The 18,908-nt window shown below is 43.2% G+C and overlaps 1 protein-coding gene across 4 annotated transcripts in view; it reads right to left on the bottom strand.

Annotated features, from left to right (window-relative positions):
• Positions 1 to 702: 702 nt before the first annotated feature.
• The window catches only part of sycp2l (synaptonemal complex protein 2-like), a 25,340-nt gene continuing 7,134 nt past the window's right edge, over positions 703 to 18,908 (bottom strand). For 2 of the 4 annotated variants that reach the window (XM_074628266.1, XM_074628268.1), the window contains 20 exons: positions 17,992 to 18,071; positions 17,130 to 17,218; positions 17,003 to 17,037; positions 16,327 to 16,469; positions 16,178 to 16,230; positions 16,056 to 16,101; positions 15,147 to 15,239; positions 12,103 to 12,169; positions 11,869 to 12,011; positions 6,515 to 6,626; positions 6,381 to 6,430; positions 6,234 to 6,300; positions 3,167 to 3,246; positions 3,046 to 3,088; positions 2,255 to 2,335; positions 1,989 to 2,116; positions 1,790 to 1,884; positions 1,596 to 1,695; positions 1,073 to 1,131; positions 703 to 988 (listed from right to left, as the gene is read on the bottom strand). In XM_074628266.1, coding sequence (XP_074484367.1) covers positions 895 to 988; positions 1,073 to 1,131; positions 1,596 to 1,695; positions 1,790 to 1,884; positions 1,989 to 2,116; positions 2,255 to 2,335; positions 3,046 to 3,088; positions 3,167 to 3,246; positions 6,234 to 6,300; positions 6,381 to 6,430; positions 6,515 to 6,626; positions 11,869 to 12,011; positions 12,103 to 12,169; positions 15,147 to 15,239; positions 16,056 to 16,101; positions 16,178 to 16,230; positions 16,327 to 16,469; positions 17,003 to 17,037; positions 17,130 to 17,218; positions 17,992 to 18,071 — 1,658 coding nt within the window. In that variant the 3' untranslated portion in view covers positions 703 to 894. The remainder of the gene's footprint in view (positions 989 to 1,072; positions 1,132 to 1,595; positions 1,696 to 1,789; positions 1,885 to 1,988; positions 2,117 to 2,254; positions 2,336 to 3,045; positions 3,089 to 3,166; positions 3,247 to 6,233; positions 6,301 to 6,380; positions 6,431 to 6,514; positions 6,627 to 11,868; positions 12,012 to 12,102; positions 12,170 to 15,146; positions 15,240 to 16,055; positions 16,102 to 16,177; positions 16,231 to 16,326; positions 16,470 to 17,002; positions 17,038 to 17,129; positions 17,219 to 17,991; positions 18,072 to 18,908) is intronic. The other 2 variants (XM_074628267.1, XM_074628269.1) reach the window with 1 other exon arrangement.

Raw genomic sequence — 18,908 nt, 5'->3', positions numbered from 1 at the left:
ACTCCTGATGAAGACGGCGGTGAAATGAAGAACGATGATAAATCAGCTGATTTGATGAATGTAAATCTGATTTCAGTAAATCTGATCTGATGAGATCTGAACCACGTTCTCAGTTTATGATCTGAATGTGTTCAGAATATGAACAAGAAATAAAAGTGGGATGAATAAAGTTTTACGAGTCCAAACTGAACTTTACAGATTTGACTTCTGATTTTCCCCCAAAATGTTCTTTCATAATATTTTATTATTTTTGGATTAATCTCACGTTTTATCTGTTTCATCTGTTCATAATGAACCTTAAAGGGAGATTAGTCCAGTATTTAATCCTCTCAACATGGGAGTGGACAAATATGCTGCTTTATGTAAATGTATGTATATATTTATTATTATAAATCAATGAACAACACAGATCAATGACAGATATTGATCAGAAACCCTCACAGGTTCTGCATTTAGCATCAAACAATATGCTCCAATCAGAGCAGGGACAACAGCTGAACTCCATCCATCCATCCATCCCGTCATCCCGTTAGGGGTTGCGGGGGTGAGCTCTATCCATCCCGTTAGGGGTCGCGGGGGGGAACTCTAGTTGTTGTATATTCAGGTGTTTTCTCTGCAGAGATCTGAACACTTATTCATATAAACATGTTTCCGTCTGTTGGTGTTGGTTTGTCTCCATCTTGTGGACAAATAAAGTCACTATACCTCATCACTGTCAACTTTCCGTTACCGTGGTAACAAGCTGACGCTGTAGTCAACACTTTATTTTGACTCTTCAGAGATGAAACTGAAAATAGAACTCCAGAAACAAAAAACGCTAAATGTGCTGAGATCTGAATGAAGTCTGGAGGAGGAGCCGATCCACCAATCAGATACTCAGACTCAGGTCGAACATCAGAGAGCCTCGTCCTGATTGGACAAACTCTTCTCTCCTCCTCCGTCATTGGCTGGACTGGTGCTCGACTCTCCGCCCTCCAAAGACTTCAACCTGAGGAGACAAAGACCAGATCCAGAAGGTCTGAACAGGATTTAAAAAAGTTCACATCAGAACCAGGTCCGGTCTCAGACTGACCTCTGCAGGTGTTCATCACAGAAGGAACCCAGCTGCTGCATCTCAGACTTGAAGAAACTCTGGAAGACAAAGAGGGACGCAGGAAGTCCTGGATCAGGTCTGAGATCTAAACCTGGTCTGAGATCTAAACCTGGTCTGAGCTCTAATCCTGGTCTGAGACCTAATCCTGGTCTGAGATCTAATCCTGGTCTGAGATCTAATCCTGGTCTGACTCTGTTTCTTCAAGTATTACGACCGTTTCCTGTAAATATAAACATGTTGTCTCGAGACACACTTCTGTTCTAGTACCACTTTATACTGCTTAAAGTAGTAGTACTACTAGTAGTAGTAGTAGCAGTAGTAGTACTAGTAGTAGCAGTACTAGTACTAGTAGTAGTAGTACTAGTACTAGTAGTAGTAGTAGTAGTAGTACTAGTAGTAGTAGTACTAGTAGTAGTAGTAGTAGTAGTAGTGGTAGTGGTAGTACTACTAGTAGTAGTAGTACTAGTAGCAGTAATGGTACTAATGCAGTATGTGTGTGTACCTGGATCTGTGTGTTGATGAAGTTCAGGCTGGACGAGTTCTGATTCAGTCGCTTCAGCTGATCAGAGACGCTGCTCTCAAACCGCTGCAGAGACTCCAACCTGCACAACAACAGGTGAGTTAGAGGGGAGGTACCTGTGATGATGGACAGGTGTGTATAGGTACCTGTGATGATGGACAGGTGTGTGTAGGTACCTGTGATGATGGACAGCTGTCAGCAGTGAGGAGACGTGTTGACGACATTCTTTTAAAGACAGAAGAATTTCAGTTTCAACGTTCTTCCAGCAGCCCTGAAAACAATTCATATGATTAGTTTTTATTCACTGAAGTTATTGATCATGTGATCATATTAAGGTATATTGATCATATAGTAATAAGATAATCAATAACTGACAGTGAAGTGTTGTTCTAGTTGTGTTTTGAAGGTGTTGAAGGCAGCCGTGATGCCAGACGTCAGGTGGGACTCTGGCTCCATCACAGGCTCCTCCTCCTCTGGTGGCTCCGCCCCTTCAGGTAAGGACTCTGAGACCAGGTGAGCAGCAGACTTATTATTATGGAGTAGTACTAGTAGTAGTAGTAGTAGTAGTAGTACTACGTCCCAGTAGTATTCATACTGTATCCTACAACAGGAAAGTATAGGATTTGGAACGCACACCCTACCTGTCGGGGGTGAGTTAGACTCCACCCCCTCTGGCTGAAGCTCCGCCCTCCTCTTCTGGGCCAGCAGGCCCTCAGTTTGGTCTGACAGGTAGCGTTCACGTCGAGAAACAAAACAGTCAGGACGAAATAAATAAGACCAACATTAGCTTAACAATAATGACTCCATAACTCAAAATGATGTCTCTATAAGACAAAATTATATGTTTTTATGTCAACATTATATTTTAATTAGTGTATATACATATATAAATATATATGGATTTGGACTTATACAGCGCTTTTCTAGTCTTCCGACCACTCAAAGCGCTTTACACTACATGTCAGCATTCACACACACATTCATACACTGATGGCAGAGGCTGCTAAGGTGCCAACTTTGCCCATCAGGATTTAATCTAAATACTCATTCACACACCGATGGCTCTGCCTCCGGGAGCAATTTGGGGTTAAGTGTCTTGCTCAAGACACATCGAGCAGCCGGACACTGAGGAGCAGCCGGGGATCGAACCACCGACCTTCCGATTTGTGGACAACCTGCTCTACCCTCTGAGCCACAGTCGCCCTATATATATAAATATATATATATATAAATATATATATATATAAATATATATAAATATATATATATTTATATATACATATATAAATATATATATATATAAATATATATAAATATATATATATTTATATATACATATAAAAATATATATATATATATATATGTATATATTTTGTTTAGGTCATAATTAGGATACTAAACTAACGAACTGGTTCTGATGATCCGGACTGACCTGGTTCTGGAGCAGCTCTCTTCCTGTCACCGCTGAAGACTTCCTGGAAAACAACCAGAACACAGGTGTGAAACAGGAAACAGCTGATGTCTTTAATGGACAAATAAATGAAGACGTTTACCTTCCTGATAGGAGACATGTGTCCTCCAAACTCCTCCATCTGTTCCTGAGACATCTCTAGATCCGTCCCCACCAGAACCCCTGAGAGACAGACAGGTTCAACTAGTCTCACTGTTATCATCTCTAGATCCGTCCCCACCAGAACCCCTGTTTTCACTCTTTGTGGTGGTTTGGTGTCTCTTTGTGGTGGTTTGGTGTCTCTTTGTGGTGGTTTGGTGACTCTTTGTGGTGGTTTGGTGTCTCTGTGGTCGTTTTGGTGTCTCTTTGTGGTGGTTTGGTGTCTCTTTGTGGTGGTTTGGTGACTCTTTGTGGTCGTTTTGGTGTCTCTTTGTGGTCGGTTTGGTGACTCTTTGTGGTCGTTTTGGTGTCTCTGTGGTGGTTTGGTGTCTCTTTGTGGTGGTTTGGTGTCTCTTTGTGGTGGTTTGGTGTCTCTTTGTGGTCGTTTTGGTGTCTCTTTGTGGTCGTTTTGGTGTCTCTTTGTGGTCGTTTTGGTGTCTCTTTGTGGTCGTTTTGGTGTCTCTTTGTGGTCGTTTGTGTCTCTTTGTGGTCGTTTTGGTGTCTCTTTGTGGTGGTTTGGTGTCTCTTTGTGGTCGTTTTGGTGTCTCTGTGGTGGTTTGGTGACTCTTTGTGGTCGTTTTGGTGTCTCTTTGTGGTGGTTTGGTGACTCTTTGTGGTCGTTTTGGTGTCTCTGTGGTGGTTTGGTGTCTCTTTTTGGTCCTTTGGTGTCTCTTTGTGGTCGTTTGGTGACTCTTTGTGGTCGTTTTGGTGTCTCTTTGTGGTGGTTTGGTGTCTCTTTGTGGTCGTTTTGGTGTCTCTTTGTGGTCCTTTGGTGTCTCTTTGTGGTGGTTTGGTGTCTCTTTGTGGTGGTTTGGTGTCTCTTTGTGGTCGTTTTGGTGTCTCTTTGTGGTCGTTTTGGTGTCTCTTTGTGGTCGTTTTGGTGTCTCTTTGTGGTCGTTTTAGTGTCTCTTTGTGGTCGTTTGTGTCTCTTTGTGGTCGTTTTGGTGTCTCTTTGTGGTGGTTTGGTGTCTCTGTGGTGGTTTGGTGTCTCTTTGTGGTCGTTTTGGTGTCTCTGTGGTGGTTTGGTGACTCTTTGTGGTCGTTTTGGTGTCTCTTTGTGGTCGGTTTGGTGACTCTTTGTGGTCGTTTTGGTGTCTCTGTGGTGGTTTGGTGTCTCTTTGTGGTGGTTTGGTGTCTCTTTGTGGTGGTTTGGTGTCTCTTTGTGGTGGTTTGGTGTCTCTTTGTGGTCGTTTTGGTGTCTCTTTGTGGTCGTTTTGGTGTCTCTTTGTGGTCGTTTTGGTGTCTCTTTGTGGTCGTTTGTGTCTCTTTGTGGTCGTTTGTGTCTCTTTGTGGTCGTTTGTGTCTCTTTGTGGTCGTTTTGGTCTCTCTTTGTGGTGGTTTGGTGTCTCTTTGTGGTGGTTTGGTGTCTCTTTGTGGTCGTTTTGGTGTCTCTGTGGTGGTTTGGTGACTCTTTGTGGTCGTTTTGGTGTCTCTTTGTGGTGGTTTGGTGACTCTTTGTGGTCGTTTTGGTGTCTCTGTGGTGGTTTGGTGTCTCTTTTTGGTCCTTTGGTGTCTCTTTGTGGTCGTTTGGTGACTCTTTGTGGTCGTTTTGGTGTCTCTTTGTGGTCGTTTGGTGTCTCTTTGTGGTCGTTTTGGTGTCTCTTTGTGGTCCTTTGGTGTCTCTTTGTGGTGGTTTGGTGTCTCTTTGTGGTGGTTTGGTGTCTCTTTGTGGTCGTTTTGGTGTCTCTTTGTGGTCGTTTTGGTGTCTCTTTGTGGTGGTTTTGGTGTCTCTTTGTGGTCGTTTTGGTGTCTCTTTGTGGTGGTTTGGTGTCTCTTTGTGGTGGTTTGGTGACTCTTTGTGGTCGTTTTGGTGTCTCTTTGTGGTGGTTTGGTGACTCTTTGTGGTCATTTGGTGTCTCTTTGTGGTCGTTTTGGTGTCTCTTTGTGGTCATTTGGTGTCTCTTTGTGGTGGTTTGGTGTCTCTTTGTGGTGGTTTGGTGACTGTGGTCGTTTTGGTGTCTCTTTGTGGTCCTTTGGTGTCTCTTTGTGGTCCTTTGGTGTCTCTTTGTGGTCGTTTTGGTGTCTCTTTGTGGTCCTTTGGTGTTTCTTTGTGGTCGTTTTGGTGTCTCTTTGTGGTCGTTTGGTGTTTCTTTGTGGTCGTTTGGTGACTCTTTGTGGTCGTTTGGTGTCTCTTTGTGGTCGTTTGGTGTTTCTTTGTGGTCGTTTGGTGACTCTTTGTGGTCGTTTTGGTGTCTCTTTGTGGTCCTTTGGTGTCTCTTTGTGGTCCTTTGGTGTTTCTTTGTGGTCGTTTTGGTGTCTCTTTGTGGTCGTTTGGTGTTTCTTTGTGGTCGTTTGGTGACTCTTTGTGGTCGTTTGGTGTTTCTTTGTGGTCGTTTGGTGTCTCTTTGTGGTCGTTTGGTGTTTCTTTGTGGTCGTTTGGTGACTCTTTGTGGTCGTTTGGTGTTTCTTTGTGGTCGTTTGGTGTCTCTTTGTGGTCGTTTGGTGACTCTTTGTGGTCCTTTGGTGTCTCTTTGTGGTCCTTTGGTGTTTCTTTGTGGTCGTTTTGGTGTCTCTTTGTGGTCGTTTGGTGTTTCTTTGTGGTCGTTTGGTGACTCTTTGTGGTCGTTTGGTGTTTCTTTGTGGTCGTTTGGTGTCTCTTTGTGGTCGTTTGGTGTTTCTTTGTGGTCGTTTGGTGTTTCTTTGTGGTCGTTTGGTGACTCTTTGTGGTCGTTTGGTGTTTCTTTGTGGTCGTTTGGTGTCTCTTTGTGGTCGTTTGGTGTCTCTTTGTGGTCGTTTGGTGTCTCTTTGTGGTCGTTTGGTGACTCTTTGTGGTCCTTTGGTGTTTCTTTGTGGTCGTTTGGTGTCTCTTTGTGGTCGTTTGGTGTCTCTTTGTGGTCGTTTGACTTTTCGACATGAAATGTTAACAGTCAGGTCATCCAGAGGTTCTGGTCCAGGGTCCTGGGTCTGGACCTGGTAGATGACACTGACCAGCTGACTAGCCATCACTCTGTGGCTCTGACGGGGGTGGGGGGGGTGTAAAGGTTGGACGTGTCTCCCGGAGACGGACTGACCTGAGTCGTAGGTCAGAGTGGAGGTTCGGATCTGATCAAACAGAAGTTCTGCTCTGCTCACCGACGTCTGGAAACACAGAACCAGAACCAGCTGTTCTATCAAAGTCCAAACAACCGGCTTCTCTTTACATCAGCTGCTGCTGTTACCTTGGTTACCGCCGAGTCGTCCTCGCTGCTCGGAGACGACAGAGGCAGAACTAGAGGACAGACAGATGGTTAGAGACGTCACCGTTACCGCTGACATGAGTAGAACAGACTTCATTAGAGTAGAACAGACTCACTCTTCAGCTGACTCTTGCTCCGTGGTTTCTTCTTGCTGTAGGATCGACCTGCAGACGGAAACACCTGGACCAGAACATCTGGGTCTTTAAGACGGGACGAAGTCTTTACTTTCTGTTTATACAGGAGACGAAACAGAGACGTCAGAGAGACAGGTGGACAGACAGATAGACAGACAGGTGGACAGACAGACAGACAGACAGACAGAGAGAGAGAGACAGATGGACAGACAGACAGACAGGTGGACAGACAGAGAGAGAGACATCAAATCAAATCAAATCAATTTATTTTTGTATAGCGTCAAATCACAACAGAAGTTATCTCAAGACGCTTTATATGTAGAGCAGGTCTATGACCGTACACCATAGTTTAGAGACCCAACAGGATCCACCAAGCGCACTGTGGCCAGGAACAACTCCCCGATTACTGGGAAGAAACCTGGAGCAGAACCGGGCGCAGGGCGGGCGGCCATCTGCCGAGACCGGCTGGGGGGATAGATAGAGTGAGAGAGAGAGAGAGAGAGAGAGATAGAGAGAGAGATAGATAGAGTGAGAGAGAGAGAGAGAGAGAGAGAGATAGAGAGAGAGAGATATAGAAGCAGCCACAATAGCAGTCTAGCAGCTGTAATAACTAATACAAGTAGGGCTGATAACACAAAACCAATAGTGGTGGATGGAAAGAGTTATAATACAACTATCGGAAAGCCAGCACTGTCCAGCATCTCTCCTCAGTACGTCCATGTGTGTTGGTGTGGGACGTCCCTGTGATCGATGCCCGTGTGTTGGTTCCTGCAGCATCAGCATGCTTGCTGGGAGCTCTTGATGTCTTTGGCAGTGATTGAGAAGTGTTATTCTCCAGGCTGCCACTTTGTCATTAGGTGTTGGAAATCCCTCGTTAGCATTGGTAGTCCCTCGTACAGACGTAGTTAATTAGGGATGGTAGCAGTTGGTGTCAAGCAGGCACCGACGCGGCAGCAGATGCAGCCACAATACCGGAGACCACCAAGATCCAGGTGAAACCCTGCTCCAAGTGTACCCATGCTCCAGGTATAACCTCGCTCCCTGGTGTGATCCCGCTCCAGGTATGACCTCACTCCAGGTGTGACCCCGCTCCACGGTTAGCTGCGAGACAAGGAGGCACAAGGACTCCCGGGAAGGAATGAAGTTAGTAACAACATGGACATGTGACATGAGTATATCCAGAAGGAGAGGGGAGCTCAGTGTGTCATAGGAAGTTCCTTATGACAGTGTGTCATAGGAAGTCCCCCGGCAGTCTATGCCTATAGCAGCTTAAGTATAAGCGTTATCAAAGAGGAAAGTCTTTAGCCTACTCTTAAATGTAGAGACGGTGTCTGCCTCCCGGACTGAAACTGGGAGCTGGTTCCAGAGAAGAGGAGCTTGATAGCTGAAGGCTCTTGCTCCCATTCTACTTTTGGAGACTCTAGGAACCTCAAGTAACCCTGCATTCTGTGAGCGCAGTGCTCTAGTGGGGTAGTAGGGTACTATGAGCTCTTTAAGATATGATGGGGCCTGACCGTTTAGCGCTTTGTAGGTGAGGAGGACGATTTTAAAATCTATTCTGGATTTTACAGGCAGCCAGTGCAGAGAAGCTAATACAGGCGTAATATGATCTCTTTTTCTAGTTCTAGTCAGAACACGTGCTGCAGCATTCTGGATCAACTGGAGAGTCTTAAGAGACTTATTGGAGCAGCCTGATAATAAGGAATTGCAGTAATCGAGTCTAGAGGTAACAGTTTTGACACAGGATGTGCCTGATCTTCGCAATGTTACGTAGATGAAAGAAGGCAGTCCGTGAGGTTTGTTTAATGTGAGAGTTAAAGGACATATCCTGGTCGAAGACAACTCCCAGATTCCTTACGGTGGTGCTGGAGGCCAGGGCAATGCCATCTAAAGTAACTATATCATTAGATAATTTGTTTCGGAGGTGCTCAGGGCCTAGTACAATAACTTCAGTTTTGTCTGAGTTTAACATCAGGAAATTGCAGGTCATCCAGGTTTTTATGTCCTTAAGGCATGCTTGAAGTTTAGTTAACTGGTTTGTTTCGTCTGGCTTGATTGATAGATATAATTGAGTATCATCTGCATAACAATGAAAGTTTATGGAGTGTTTTCTAATAACATTGCCTAAGGGAAGCATATATAAGGTAAATAGAATTGGTCCAAGTACAGAACCCTGTGGAACTCCGTGACTAACTTTGGCGTACATGGAGGACTCATCGTTGATATGTACAAACTGAGATCGATCTGATAAATAGGACTTAAACCAACTTAGTGCAGTTCCTTTAATGCCAATTAAATGTTCCAGTCTCTGTAATAGGATGTGATGGTCAATGGTGTCGAAAGCAGCACTGAGATCTAGCAAGACAAGTACAGAGACAAGTCCTTTGTCCGATGCCATTAGAAGGTCATTTGTAATTTTCACTAGTGCTGTCTCTGTGCTATGGTGCACTCTAAATCCTGACTGATAATCTTCCAATAAATGATTGTTCTGTAGAAAGTCACACAGCTGACTGGCAACTACTTTCTCGAGTATTTTGGAGGTAAAGGGAAGGTTAGATATAGGTCTATAGTTGGCTAGGACCTCTGGATCAAGAGTGGGCTTTTTAAGAAGAGGTTTAATTACAGCTACTTTAAAGGACTGTGGTACATAGCCTGTTAGTAAAGACACATTGATCATATCCAGTAAAGAGGTGCTAACTAGAGGTAAAACTTCTTTTAGCAGTCTAGTTGGGATGGGGTCTAGGAGACAGGTAGATGATTTAGATGAGGAGATCAGTGAGGTTAATTTGTGGAGATCGATAGGGGAAAAGCAGTCTAAATATATATCAGGTTGTACAGCTGTTTCTAAGGTTCCTAAGTTTGAGGATAAATTGGTACCAGTTGACGGTAGGAGGTGATTAATTTTGTCTCTAATAGTTATGATTTTATCATTAAAGAAACTCATGAAGTCACTACTACTGAGGGTTGTAGGAATACATGGCTCAATAGAGCTGTGGCTCTCTGTCAGCCTGGCTACAGTGCTGAATAGAAACCTAGGGTTGTTCTTATTTGTCTCTATTAATGATGAGTAATGGGCTGCTCTGGCATCACAGAGAGCCTTCCTATATGTTTTAAGACTATCTTGCCAGACTAAATGAGATTCTTCCTGTTTGGTGGAACGCCATATCCTTTCCAGTTTCCTCGATGCTTGCTTTAATTTGCGTGTTTGAGGGTTATACCATGGAGCTGACTTCCTTTGTTTTACTAACTTCTTTTTTAGAGGGGCAACAGAATCAAGTGTGATTCGCAGTGAGTCTGTAGCACTATCTACAAGATGATCAATTTGGGTAGGGCTAAAGTTAACATACGAGTCCTCTGTTATATTGAGACATGGTATTGAATTTAATGCTGATGGAATCACTTCCTTAAATTTAGCTACAACACTATCGGATAGACATCTAGTGTACACACTTTTATCTGATGGTGTATAGTCTAGTAATAAGAATTCAAAAGTGATTAAATAATGGTCTGATAAAAGAGAGTTCTGTGGAAAAACAATTAAATGTTCAATTTCAACGCCATATGACATAACAAGGTCGAGGGTGTGGTTAAAGCGGTGAGTGGGTTTATGCACGTTCTGCGAGAAACCAATTGAATCTAATAAAGAGATAAACGCAGTACTGAGGCTATCATTATCAACGTCCACATGAATATTAAAATCACCTACTATAATGACTTTATCTGTTTTCAGGACTAAGCTTGATAGAAACTCTGAGAATTCAGATAGAAATTCAGAATATGGGCCTGGAGCGCGGTACACTATAACAAAGAGAATGGTCTGTAGTGTTTTCCAGGTTGGGTGTGAAAGACTAAGAACAAGGCTTTCAAATGAGTTATAATTTAGTTTAGTTTTAGGGTTTATTAATAGGCTCGAGTCGAAGATGGCTGCAACTCCACCTCCTCGGCCGGTGTCTCGAGGAATGTGAGTATTAATATGACTCGGGGGAGTGGATTCGTTTAGGCTGACATATTCTTCCTGACACAGCCAGGTTTCAGTAAGACAAAATCAATCAATGTGATTATCTGATATTAAATCATTTACTAGTAGAGCTTTAGATGACAGAGATCTGATATTTAACAGTCCACATTTAATTCTCCTGTTTTGTTGCTTTATTGCAGTGCTAGTGTTAGATTTTATTAGATTGTTATGTTTAACTCCTCTTCTGTTTACTTTTGATTTAATTAATTTAGGTGGGGCAGACACAGTCTCAGTGAGGTTTGGGGTTAAGCTATGGGTGGGTAACTGCTCTAATGGAAGCGCAGAGAAGTGTGTAAGACTACAGCTCTGCGTCCTGGAATGACCTCTGGTTTGTCCTGGAATGACCTCTGGTTTGTCCTGGAATGACCTCTGGTTTGTCCTGGAATGACCTCTGGTTTGTCATGGAATGACCTCTGGTTTGTCATGGAAGGACCTCTGGTTTGTCATGGAATGACCTCTGGTTTGTCATGGAATGACCTCTGGTTTGTCATGGAATGACCTCTGGTTTGTCCTGGAATGACCTCTGGTTTGTCCTGGAATGACCTCTGGTTTGTCCTGGAATGACCTCTGGTTTGTCATGGAATGACCTCTGGTTTGTCATGGAAGGACCTCTGGTTTGTCATGGAATGACCTCTGGTTTGTCATGGAATGACCTCTGGTTTGTCATGGAAGGACCTCTGGTTTGTCATGGATTTGTTCCACCAACAATCTTGGTCAGATTTCTGGATAAGAGAGCCGCACCATCCAAAGTAGGATGAATGCCGTCTCTCCTAATCAGACCAGGAATTCCCCAGAAAGGGTTCCAATTGTCAATGAAGCCCACATGGTTTGCTGGACACCACCACGACAGCCAGCTGTGGAATGACTTCATGCGGCTATACATGTCGTCACTGGTCAAGTTGGGGAGGGGACCAGAGAAAACTACGGAGTCCGACATTGTTTTTGCGTATGCACACACCGATTGGACATTAACTTTAGTGACCTCCGATCGACGTAACCGGGTGTCATTACCGCCGACGTGAATAACAATCTTACTGTATTTACGTTTATCCTTAGCCAGCAGTTTCAAAACGGATTCAATGTCGCCCGCTCTGGCCCCCGGGATGCAATTAACTATGGCAGCTGACTTCGCTAACTTCACGTTCCGCAAAATGACATGTGGACAGACAGGTGGACAGAGAGACAGACAGACAGGTGGACAGACAGAGAGACAGACAGACAGGTGGACAGACAGACAGGTAGACAGACAGACAGACAGTCAGAGAGACAGGTGGACAGACTGACAGGTGGACAGACAGACAGACAGGTGGACAGGTACCATGAAGACTCTCCCAGCAGCGTCCTCCAGCTCTCGGTGGAGTCCACAGTTGAAGTTCATCACCACCGTCTGACCTTTGCTGTTCTGATGCATGATGGGATTGATCAGTCGGACGCTGAGGACCGTCTCTGCCCCAGTGCATTCTGGGAGAATATACACAGACAGTTTTACTGCTGAAACACGGATCAGACGCGTCCCCCAGTAACTACTCAAACCAGATGAACGAGGACAGACCGTCCCGTCTCAGACTGTACTGATCCACGTCCTCCTTCAGCAGGTGGATGGACTCCCACAGGAAACCCTGAGAGACAGCGAGAGACACCGAGAGACACGTGAGACATCCATACAACACAGAAGTTATCTAATGTCACGTTGCATTAGTACTACCATTAGTACGACCATTAGTACGACCATTAGTACTACCAGTAGTACTACCAGTAGTACTACCATTAGTACTACCATTAGTACTACCATTAGTACGACCATTAGTACTACCAGTAGTACTACCAGTAGTACTACCATTAGTACTACCATTAGTACTACCATTAGTACTACTATTAGTACTACCATTAGTACTACCAGTAGTACTACCATTAGTACTACTATTAGTACTACCATTAGCACTACCATTAGTACTACTATTAGTACTACTATTAGTACTAACAGTAGTACTACCATTAGTACTACTATTAGTACTACCATTAGCACTACCATTAGTACTACTATTAGTACTACCATTAGTACTAACAGTAGTACTACCAGTAGTACTACCATTAGTACTACCATTAGTACTACCATTAGTACTACTATTAGTACTACCATTAGTACTACCAGTAGTACTACCATTAGTACTACTATTAGTACTACCATTAGCACTACCATTAGTACTACTATTAGTACTACCATTAGTACTAACAGTAGTACTACCATTAGTACTACCATTAGTACTACTATTAGTACTACCATTAGTACTACCATTAGTACTACTATTAGTACTACCATTAGTACTACCATTAGTACTACTATTAGTACTACCATTAGTACTAACAGTAGTACTACCATTAGTACTACCATTAGTACTACTATTAGTACTACCATTAGTACTACCATTAGTACTACTATTAGTACTACCATTAGTACTAACAGTAGTACTACCATTAGTACTACCATTAGTACTACTATTAGTACTACCATTAGTACTACTATTAGTACTACCATTAGTACTACTATTAGTACTACCATTAGTACTACCATTAGTACTACCATTAGTACTACTATTAGTACTACCATTAGTACTACCAGTAGTACTACCATTAGTACTACTATTAGTACTACCATTAGTACTACCATTAGTACTACCATTAGTACTACCATTAGTACTAACAGTAGTACTACCATTAGTACTACCATTAGTACTACTATTAGTACTACCATTAGTACTACCATTAGTACTACTATTAGTACTACCATTAGTACTACCATTAGTACTACCAGTAGTACTACCATTAGTACTACCATTAGTACTACCATTAGTACTACCATTAGTACTACCATTAGTACTACCATTAGTACTAACAGTAGTACTACCATTAGTACTACCATTAGTACTACTATTAGTACTACCATTAGTACTACCATTAGTACTACTATTAGTACTACCATTAGTACTACCATTAGTACTAACAGTAGTACTACCATTAGTACTACTATTAGTACTACCATTAGTACTACCATTAGTACTACTATTAGTACTACCATTAGTACTACCATTAGTACTACTATTAGTACTACCATTAGTACTAACAGTAGTACTACCATTAGTACTACCATTAGTACTACTATTAGTACTACCATTAGTACTACCATTAGTACTACTATTAGTACTACCATTAGTACTACCATTAGTACTAACAGTAGTACTACCATTAGTACTAACAGTAGTACTACTATTAGTACTACCATTAGTACTACCATTAGTACTACCATTAGTACTACCAGTAGTACTACCATTAGTACTACCATTAGTACTACCATTAGTACTACTATTAGTACTAACAGTAGTACTACCATTAGTACTACCATTAGTACTACTATTAGTACTACCATTAGTACTAACAGTAGTACTACCATTAGTACTACCATTAGTACTACTATTAGTACTACCATTAGTACTACCATTAGTACTAACAGTAGTACTACCATTAGTACTAACAGTAGTACTACTATTAGTACTACCATTAGTACTACCATTAGTACTACCATTAGTACTAACAGTAGTACTACCATTAGTACTACCATTAGTACTACTATTAGTACTACCATTAGTACTAACAGTAGTACTACCATTAGTACTACCATTAGTACTACTATTAGTACTACCATTAGTACTACCATTAGTACTAACAGTAGTACTACCATTAGTACTACCATTAGTACTACCATTAGTACTACTACTAGTACTACCATTAGTACTACCATTAGTACTACTATTAGTACTACCATTAGTACTAACAGTAGTACTACCATTAGTACTACCATTAGTACTACTATTAGTACTACCATTAGTACTAACAGTAGTACTACCATTAGTACTACCATTAGTACTACTATTAGTACTACCATTAGTACTACCATTAGTACTACTATTAGTACTACCATTAGTACTACCATTAGTACTAACAGTAGTACTACCATTAGTACTAACAGTAGTACTACCATTAGTACTACCATTAGTACTACTATTAGTACTACCATTAGTACTACTGTTAGTACTAATGGTAGTACTAATAGTAGTACTAATGGTAGTACTAATGGTAGTACTACTGTACTACCGTTAGTACTACTATTAGACTGTTAGTACTAATGGTAGTACTAATAGTAGTACTAATGGTAGTACTAACGGTAGTACTACTGTACTACCGTTAGTACTACTATTAGTACTACCATTAGTACTAACAGTAGTACTAATAGTAGTACTAATGGTAGTACTAATAGTAGTACTAATAGTAGTACTACTGTTAGTACTACTATTAGTACTACCATTAGTACTACTATTAGTACTATCATTAGTACTACTATTAGTACTACCATTAGTACTAACAGTAGTACTACTATTAGTACTAACAGTAGTACTACCGTTAGTACTACTATTAGTACTACCATTAGTACTAACAGTAGTACTAACGGTAGTACTAACAGTAGTACTAACGGTAGTACTAACGGTAGTACTAACAGTAGTACTAACAGTAGTACTAACGGTAGTACCACATGAAACCTACCTGAGGCTCATTGATGAAGAAGCTCACACATCCTGATCCTTCGTTAAAATCAATCCAGAACTCGTCCAGATTGTCGTCTTTTGGTGGAAACAGCTGGAGGACAAGAAGACATGACGAAGACAAGACGTTAAAGGGTTAAATGTTTATACTTTAAGGGGTTAAATGTTTATACTTTAAGGGTTAAATGTTTATACTTTAAGGGGTTAAATGTTTATACTTTAAGGGTTAAATCTTTATACTTTAAGGGTTAAATGTTTATACTTTAAGGGTTAAATGTTTATACTTTAAGGGTTAAGTGTTTATACTTTAAGGGTTAAATGTTTATACTTTAAGGGGTTAAATGTTTATACTTTAAGGGGTTAAATGTTTATACTTTAAGGGTTAAGTGTTTATACTTTAAGGGTTAAGTGTTTATACTTTAAGGGTTAAGTGTTTATACTTTAAGGGTTAAATGTTTATACTTTAAGGGGTTAAATGTTTATACTTTAAGGGGTTAAATGTTTATACTTTAAGGGTTAAGTGTTTATACTTTAAGGGTTAAGTGTTTATACTTTAAGGGTTAAATGTTTATACTTTAAGGGGTTAAATGTTTATACTTTAAGGGTTAAGTGTTTATACTTTAAGGGTTAAATGTTTATACTTTAAGGGGTTAAATGTTTATACTTTAAGGGGTTAAATGTTTATACTTTAAGGGTTAAGTGTTTATACTTTAAGGGTTAAGTGTTTATACTTTAAGGGTTAAATGTTTATACTTTAAGGGGTTAAATGTTTATACTTTAAGGGTTAAGTGTTTATACTTTAAGGGTTAAATGTTTATACTTTAAGGGGTTAAATGTTTATACTTTAAGGGTTAAGTGTTTATACTTTAAGGGTTAAGTGTTTATATTTTAAGGGGTTAAGTGTTTTTACCTCGGTGGAGTCGAGGAACGCTCTGCTGCAGGCGAAGGTGTAAACCCTGACAGACACAACGAAGGGAAGAATCACCCACATGAGGAGTTTTCTGATTGGTTAGTTTAATAACGAGTCATCACCTCCGCTGGTCGCCATGGTGACCATTAACGAAGTTCAGGAAACGACGGCAGTCCTGGAGACAGAGAGAGAGAGAGACAGGTTAGAGAGAGAGAGACACAGGTTAGAGAGAGAGAGACACAGGTTAGAGAGAGACAGGTCAATCACTCACCACCTCAAAGTCTTCGTCTCTGATGTCACAGAAGGCGCTGCTGATGTCACGGCTAGAGAACCACTGATTGGCTCTCAGCTCTCGTTCCTTCCTGGGAGTCAGACGACACAGAGCCTCTGATAGGCTGACCTGCAGCTCGTAGTCTGAACCAGCCAATGAGAACACAGAGATGTTGTACCTGCATCGTCCCCTACCTGCATCGCCCCCTACCTGCATCATCCCCTACCTGCATCTTCCCCTACCTGCATCATCCCCTACCTGCATCATCCCCTACCTGCATCATCCCCTACCTGCATCATCCCCTACCTGCATCATCCCCTACCTGCATCATCCCCTACCTGCATCTTCCCCTACCTGCATCATCCCCTACCTGCATCATCCCCTACCTGCATCATCCCCTACCTGCATCATCCCCTACCTGCATCACCCCCTACCTGCATCACCCCCTACCTGCATCACCCCCTACCTGCATCACCCCCTACCTGCATCATCCCCTACCTGCATCATCCCCTACCTGCATCATCCCCTACCTGCATCATCCCCTACCTGCATCATCCCCTACCTGCATCACCCACTACCTGCATCACCCCCTACCTGCATCATCCCCTACCTGCATCATCCCCTACCTGCATCATCCCCTACCTGCATCATCCCCTACTTACACCTAAAAACTCACCTCCGACTGTCAGAACTGCTGCTGCCACCTGAGATCTGTCAGACAGACAGGTAGAGAGACAGGTAGAGAGACAGGTAAACATGTTGCTAACTGACATTACAACATACTGAAGCTGGGTGTGTCTTACAGTAACAGGGTCTGGTTCTGGTCGATCTGGATCAGTCTCTTCTGGTCCCGGCTCAGAGACTCCAGGATGCTGTTGAAGGTTCTGACGGCCTGAAACAAGAAAAACACTTTCAACTCCAACAACACAAACGTTCCAGATACCAGACCAGCACAGACCAGTACAGACCAGCACAGACCATTACAGACCAGTGCAGACCAGTACAGACCAGCGCAGACCAGTAAAGACCAGTACAGACCAGTAAAGACCATTACAGACCAGTGCAGACCAGTAAAGACCAGTACAGACCAGCGCAGACCAGTAAAGACCAGTACAGACCAGCGCAGACCAGTAAAGACCAGTACAGACCAGCGCAGACCAGTAAAGACCATTACAGACCAGTGCAGACCAGTAAAGACCAGTACAGACCAGCACAGATCAGTACAGACCAGCACAGACCAGTACAGACCAGCAGAGACCAGCACAGACCAGTACAGACCAGCGCAGACCAGTACAGACCAGCAGAGACCAGTACAGACCAGCACAGACCAGTGCAGACCAGTACAGACCAGCGCAGACCAGTGCAGACCAGTACAGACCAGCGCAGACCAGTACAGACCAGCACAGACCAGTACAGACCAGCACAGACCAGTACAGACCAGCAGAGACCAGTACAGACCAGCACAGACCAGCACAGACCAGTACAGACCAGCAGAGACCAGTACAGACTAGCAGAGACCAGTACAGACCAGTACAGATCAGCACAGACCAGTACAGACCAGCAGAGACCAGTACAGACCAGCAGAGACCAGTACAGACCAGTACAGACCAGCAGAGACCAGTACAGACCAGTATGAATGAATTCCGGTCTGGTTTCCGTGGTTACCTCAAGTCTCAGTGGAAAGTAGATTTCTGGTTCCAGAACGACCCGACCCAACTGAAGAAGAACCACAGACAGCTGACTGACTGAGAGACAGACGGGTGGAGAGACAGACAGGTGGAGAGACAGACCGGTGGGTAGAGAGACAGACGGGTGGGTAGAGAGACAGACGGGTGGAGAGACAGACAGGTGGAGAGACAGACCGGTGGGTAGAGAGACAGACGGGTGGAGAGACAGACAGGTAGAGAGACAAACGGGAAGGTAGAGAGACAGACGGGTGGAGAGATAGACGGGTGGAGAGTCAGACAGGTAGAGAGACAGACGGGTGGAGAGACAGACAGGTAGAGAGACAGACGGGTGGAGAGACAGACAGGTAGAGAGACAGACGGGTAGGTAGAGAGACAGACGGGTGGAGAGTCAGACAGGTAGAGAGACAGACGGGTGGAGAGTCAGACAGGTAGAGAGACAGACGGGTAGGTAGAGAGACAGACAGGTAGAGAGACAGACCGGTGGGTAGAGAGACAGACGGGTGGAGAGACAGACAGGTAGAGAGACAAACGGGAAGGTAGAGAGACAGACGGGTGGAGAGACAGACAGGTAGAGAGACAGACGGGTAGAGAGACAGACGGGTAGGTGGAGAGACAGACGGGTAAAGAGATAGACGGGTGGAGAGTCAGACAGGTAGAGAGACAGACGGGTGGAGAGACAGACAGGTAGAGAGACAGACGGGTGGAGAGACAGACAGGTAGAGAGACAGACGGGTAGGTAGAGAGACAGACGGGTGGAGAGTCAGACAGGTAGAGAGACAGACGGGTAGAGAGACAGACAGGTAGAGAGACAGACCGGTGGGTAGAGAGACAGACGGGTGGAGAGACAGACAGGTAGAGAGACAGACGGGTAGAGAGACAGACGGGTAGGTGGAG

Source organism: Sebastes fasciatus, unplaced genomic scaffold, assembly GCF_043250625.1.
Source record: "Sebastes fasciatus isolate fSebFas1 unplaced genomic scaffold, fSebFas1.pri Scaffold_26, whole genome shotgun sequence".
NCBI classification, from domain to species: Eukaryota; Metazoa; Chordata; class Actinopteri; order Perciformes; family Sebastidae; genus Sebastes; species Sebastes fasciatus.
Note: the sequence above shows the minus strand (reverse complement) of the source record. Positions and strands in the feature narration are given on the sequence as shown.